This window comes from Brassica oleracea, unplaced genomic scaffold (assembly GCF_000695525.1).
Source record: "Brassica oleracea var. oleracea cultivar TO1000 unplaced genomic scaffold, BOL UnpScaffold01097, whole genome shotgun sequence".
In the NCBI taxonomy this organism is placed as follows: domain Eukaryota; kingdom Viridiplantae; phylum Streptophyta; class Magnoliopsida; order Brassicales; family Brassicaceae; genus Brassica; species Brassica oleracea.
In genome coordinates this window covers 1270-7270 of record NW_013617663.1, presented here as the reverse complement: position 1 = coordinate 7270, position 6001 = coordinate 1270, and the positions used below count along the sequence as shown (strand labels likewise).

At 31.2% G+C, this 6001-nt stretch overlaps 1 protein-coding gene and 1 long non-coding RNA gene across 2 annotated transcripts in view; one reads left to right on the top strand and one right to left on the bottom strand.

Moving 5' to 3' along the window:
- Window positions 1-1030: 1030 nt before the first annotated feature.
- LOC106320865 lies at window positions 1031-1922 on the bottom strand. The gene is made up of 3 exons (XR_001265932.1): window positions 1714-1922; window positions 1454-1504; window positions 1031-1224 (listed from the first exon to the last, which is right to left on the bottom strand). It is a non-coding gene; the product is annotated as an uncharacterized LOC106320865 (long non-coding RNA).
- Window positions 1923-4327: 2405 nt separating this feature from the next.
- The window catches only part of LOC106320862 (protein FAR1-RELATED SEQUENCE 5-like), a gene marked incomplete at its 3' end in the record, with an annotated part of 2868 nt that continues 1194 nt past the window's right edge, over window positions 4328-6001 (top strand). Inside the window, exon 1 of the mRNA XM_013759213.1 lies at window positions 4328-5777. Within this exon, the coding sequence (XP_013614667.1) occupies window positions 4328-5777 (1450 nt within the window). The remainder of the gene's footprint in view (window positions 5778-6001) is intronic.

Sequence of the window (6001 nt, the reverse complement as noted above, 5' to 3'; positions counted from 1 at the left end):
TTAAATAAGTTAGTTTAATTAAGAATATTATAAAACAAAACATTTGAATTAAAATAAATATTAAAAGTATAATGTTATTTATCAGAGAATAGTGAAATTTACTGTAATTATAATTCAAAACAAAAAAAATAATTATAATGATCTCATAAGTCTTTCATTAATTTTTCGTTTATAATATTTTTTAATCTATCATAATTTTAAATTATTTCATAAATTATTATAAAATCACTTTTATTATAACTTTCCGGCCGCCCTGCGGGCCGGCCCTTTATTTGTGTGTTTGTTTGCTATTTTTGTTTGGTTTGACTTTGAATAGAGCTTTGTGATTTTTGTCTAGTTTGACATAAATAGGATTGGCTAACTATTGTTGGATTTAGTATTGTCAAAGAGTTACAACTATGAAAATAGATACAAGTACATGATCGAAATGATTAAGTCATGTAGGATTTATACTCTCCTGATTTAAACTAAAAAATATTATATCGATAATTAGACATGTTTTGTCTTACGAGGATTCACTGCACAATCATTAGCCGTTTACGGTAAATATTATCTCCATTAACAACATAATTCATTTTTTTCTGAAACTTGAAAATTGGATCCCTTGATATTGAAATATTAATCATTTTTAATCATTTTTTTTTGTTGTCATTTAATAAACTGAAAATGTCTTTAAAATGTACCAAGTAGAGTAGTCTACTGATAAATGAAAGATTTGAGACAAAACATACTCAGAATTTGAATACTGTCAGATATTAAGTTACTGTTGTTTGGCAAAATAAAAATGAAGTCATATCCTCGGTCTCATTAAAATTTTCAAACTAGACTAGCTTACTAGTCTTGATTTCTTTTTTACTGAATAAGACAGGAGATGTATATTGATTGCTATTACACTATGCGAGTCTTTCTGATAATTAGCTCAATAATATGGATTTGGTGAAAAAAAAAGTTATAGCAGGAATAAATCATGGGAACAACAAGAAAGACCACAACACACGGATTTCATTAGTCTAGGTATATTATAAAAGGATTATAAAATCCCATTAATTCAAATGAAATTACAGAAAGTACCAATCACAAAATTTCATCAAAATACAAAACAAAAATTATATAATAGGTAAAGGTGTATAATAATCATAATAACAGTAATCATATGGGTTATATAGAAGAAGAAAAATACAACCAAGCAGAGACTTCCTTGTAAATATGCAACCGCCCAGCTACCTATACAAAGTTTCAAAGGAAACCAGACAATCAATAATCATCATCATCACATACTCCTTTTGCGCTAAAGATTCTAACAGAACAAGGTACACCATACATAAATGCCACAAGAAGCATCAGCTTCCACATTTTTAAATTCACTTTTTCACTTCTATAGATTAAAACTTGAGTTGTGTCTGGACATAAATAAACAAACAAATGTTCAAACAACATTGACTGCGACACATACCTGATCAATGTATCAGGTATCTCTTTACGTTGCTGCTGCCTAGGCTTCAACCTAAATAAAACGGTCACAGAATAGTTAACTTAAGAATCTTACCAAGAGATTAAGGGATAAAATAATGGCATCATAGCTGCATGATTCTTTCCTCTTACGTATCCATGATTCAAATCTCTAAACATTAGTTACAAGCTTCTACATTACAGGTAGTTCATAGGAGTCTTTAATTTTCTATTGACTATTAGAGTATAGCCCTGATTTAATACTCTGGAGGATCTGCTCGAGCATCGAATAAGATGAGACCACTTCTCCTGTCGGTAAATAGACCATGACCTTCCTTCGGCTGTATGAGTCGGCTCCTGACTGGTTAGGGTTCTCCACAAGCCTTATCACTCCGTTCTTGAACACCCACACGCCTGACATGATCTTCTTGATTGCGAGAGAGAGAGAGAAGAGAGAGGGAGAGAGCATGCAATAGTTTAGTTTTTTTTTTTTTAGAGAAGAGAGTTGTGTGTGGAACTGTTTTTATAGAGTCGTAAAAGGCTCTATCACATAAAGACAAAAGTATTATTTTGAACGTGACAAATAAAACTTTGAGCTAAAGAGATTTGTTGTTCAAAAAAAAATGCTAAAGAGATTTAATAACTATTTTCTTTCTTAAAAAAAATTATCTTAGTTATTGCTTATATATGTTTTTGTTTTCTGAATTTTCTCATTTTTAATTATTTCCTGTTTTACAATATTTAAGTTGTAGTGATATAAAAAACTTATGTGATTTTGAAAAGATAAATCTAATAACTTAAGTTGGGAGTTTTTTTGTGAGTTCCAGAACTTTATTCTTCAAAATTTTCTTTTAAATTTGATTTCGATGTAAGTTTAGCGCTAACAGTACTTAGTAATTCCATCTGTATGAAACTTGCATATGATTATAACTAGCAAATTGGCAATGATTTTTATGGTGATCACCATAACTCTTGTGATCACCATCGGTGCATACACATTGTTAGTATACGCATTACCTTCTGACGCAAGTAAGCTTGGTAAGCTAGGCCTTTAGACAATTCTTTTAAATTTCATTAACATGTAATACAATATATCACTAATCTTCTTCATGAAAATCATGTACTCTCGATCGCATAGTAATAATAAACATAGATCTTATAAAAAATAAAATTTATATTTTTAATTTGTGATATTAATACAAGATTGCAGAATGTTTTTACCGGAAAAAAAAAAGAAAATAATATTTTTGGATCATAATGTTGGACTCAAAATTCACATAAATCCTCTAACTGATACATTAGTGCTTGATATTGTTAACGAAATATAAAAATAAAAGATTAAGTTAGAAAGTATATAAAATTTTACTTTTAATAACAATGTAATAACCTGCTTGGTATTTTGAAAAGATAGAAATTGTGAAACAAAACAAAATTTAATAAAAGAAATTAAATAAGTTGTGCATATCTATTGAGGATATCTTAATTATCTTTTTACACTGAGTTTTAATCCATGACAATATTTTAACTATAATTAGATTGCAATATATTTTTTTATGTTTATAGTTTAACAAATGATATAGTAAATAGTAATATTTTTCATACAGGTGTTACAAAAAAAAATTCATAGAAATTTTAGTGTATTTAACTCATACTACACTTTTAAAAGTTTTTTTTATTTGCTTCTTTATGAAATTTATTTTGGAATAAGAGATATAGTTTACTCATATTTTTTATAAATTGTTTTATTATAGTAACAAATATATAATTTATAAAAGAGAAGAAATAGTAAAATTTGTTGTAAAAATAGTGAAAATTATAATTTAAAATAAACTGAAAATTTATTAAAATTTAAAATATATTTATATTGTTTTGTTCATTTGCATACCCGTCCGTACGGTGGATCCGACCCTAGTTAGTAATAAAATAAACCTTGGACAATAGCCCTGATGGTGGAGCCACATATTCGTCACGAACAAAACTTGGGTTCACCCCTACGGTGAATTCTGTAAATTCACCTCACTATTGATTACCAATAAAATTGCCATGTAGGATTAGTCAAAAAAGATATTAAAACTAAAGAAAAAAAAGGAAAATAACTTTAATAAAAAAAGGAAGACGTCGACTTAACGACGTTCATCAAAACACACCTCGCCGGCTGCTGCTTTTTCAATCTCAAAGGCTTGTTCTCAGTCCCTAAAAAAACACAGATTGTAGTTTTCAAACAAAGGTTCACAATCTGTGTTTTGAACGGTACGTCGCGTTATTCTCTTTTATCCTTATTCAAATTTAAGAATCCATGTTTTTAGATTAGGTCAATTCCCTAAAACAACATAATTTTACCTCAAGTATACTTATTGGTTGTTATATATCTCAGGATCATAGAGTTTTAAGCTTAGAGTTGTTAGATCTTTTTTAATCAAATCTATGTATGATCATGGCAATAGAAAAAAAAAGGAATAGAGGAGGTCACGGATGCTTTGTAGCTTACTGCCAGTGTGTTTGTATTTTGTGATATTTGTTAATAAAATTGGAGTTAAGCATTATTCAAACTTATTTAACTATTAAGCTTTGAAAGAAAAAAGAACTAAACATACTAGGTTGACAAATTGGAACTAATATACTAAATTGTAGCTACTGATTTTCTTACTTTTTTAGGAATACATTGCTCTTGTACACATTATGGTCGTGGAAAGGCATTAAATTGATGTGGTTTATGATTGAAATAAGGCCAAGTCGTGATATATGATAAAACTTGATGATTGGCATTAAATTGATATGTTTTAAAACATCAATTATTTAGAATCTCAATAAACTTTAATTCTTCTATGTTATCTAAGATAATCTCTGACTGGTGTTTGTACTTTGCTATATAGTTGCAATGGAGAGTAGACATTCAAGTGATCAAAAAACTGTTTCCGCTACTCAGGATGAATTTAGTACTCAAATCTCAGGTGAAATCAGTTTGTTAAATCAGAATTTGGATGATTTTTTAGCTGAGGAAGATGCCTCATTCAATGATGACGATGTTTCAGTCAGTGATTTCGATGAAGAAGCGGGAATAGGCAACAAGGATGATTATATTCAGACTGAAGATGCTGATGCTTTAGAGGCAAACAATGAAAATCAGAATAAATATGAACTCTGTAGTGGAATGGATTTTAGTTATGATGAGTCTGCATATAATGCTTATAGAAAGTACGGAGGCAATCATGGTTTCGGCGTAAGGAGACAACGGACTTCGAGAAAAAACAAAAAGCTAGTAAGGATGGTTTATGTATGCTCAAAAGAGGGGCTTAGACAGGAACCTAAGGTCAGGAAATCATATTCGCGACCAACCACAAGGTGTGGTTGTAAAGCTCGCATGTCTTGCTACCTTCAGAGTAACGGAAGATATAAGATTATGACTTTTGAGCCGAATCATAACCATGATTTAGTGAGGACACCTATGAAGCATTTGATGAAGAGTAACCGAGCAATCTCTATCTCTCAAAAACAACATGCCGATGATGCCGATATGTCAGGAATTTCAGCAAAAGCAACAATTGAAATGATGAGCAGAGAAGTTGGGGGGCAAGCAAATCTGGGTTTTATAGATAAAGACATGCGCAATTACATATACCGTAAGCGAATGGCAGCAATGGAAAAGGGAGATGCTGGAGCGGTTTTGGAGTACTTTCAGAAAAAGAAAGAGGATGATTCATCTTTCTTTTACTCAATGCAACTTGATGAGGACGATATGATCACTAATATTTTTTGGGCAGATGATCGGTCAATTAGTGATTACAATCTTTTTGGAGATGTCGTTTGCTTTGATACAACTTACAAGACCAACGAATATGATAGACCGTTTGCTCCATTTGTCGGGGTCAATCATCATAAGCAAACTATTGTGTTTGGTGCTGCTCTCTTATATGATGAAACGACCGAATCTTTTGAGTGGCTTTTTCAGACTTTTCTTGGAGCAATGTCTGGAAAACAGCCGCAAACAATTCTTACTGACCAATGTGCAGCAATGGCAAATGCAATAGGAAAAGTCTTCCCTGAAACAAAACATAGGTTATGTGTTTGGCATAATTACCAAAATGCTATAAAGAGGTTGAGTTGTGTATTTCATGGACCAAACCATTTTGCCACAGACTTTGGAAAATGTGTATATGACCATGAGAATGAAGTAGAGTGGTTATCGGCATGGAGTAAAATGCTCGAGAAGCATGGATTAACAGATAATAAATGGCTGAATGATTTGTTTGAGTTGAGAGAAAAATGGGCAAGGATATATGGTCGTCAAACTTTTACAGCCGATATGATGAGCACACAACGTAGTGAAAGTATGAATAATATTTTGAAAAATTACTTGAAGAGCGGTTATAACATGTTGCGCTTCTTTAAACACTATGAGAGAGTGTTGGATGATCGACGATTTAAAGAGTTAGCTGCTGACTTCAGTATGATGCATACCTCGCCGGTATTATCAGCTCCTGTAGAAATGTTGCAACATGCATTGGATGTGTATACACCAGAAGTCTTTACCTTGTTCCAGAAGGAATACATA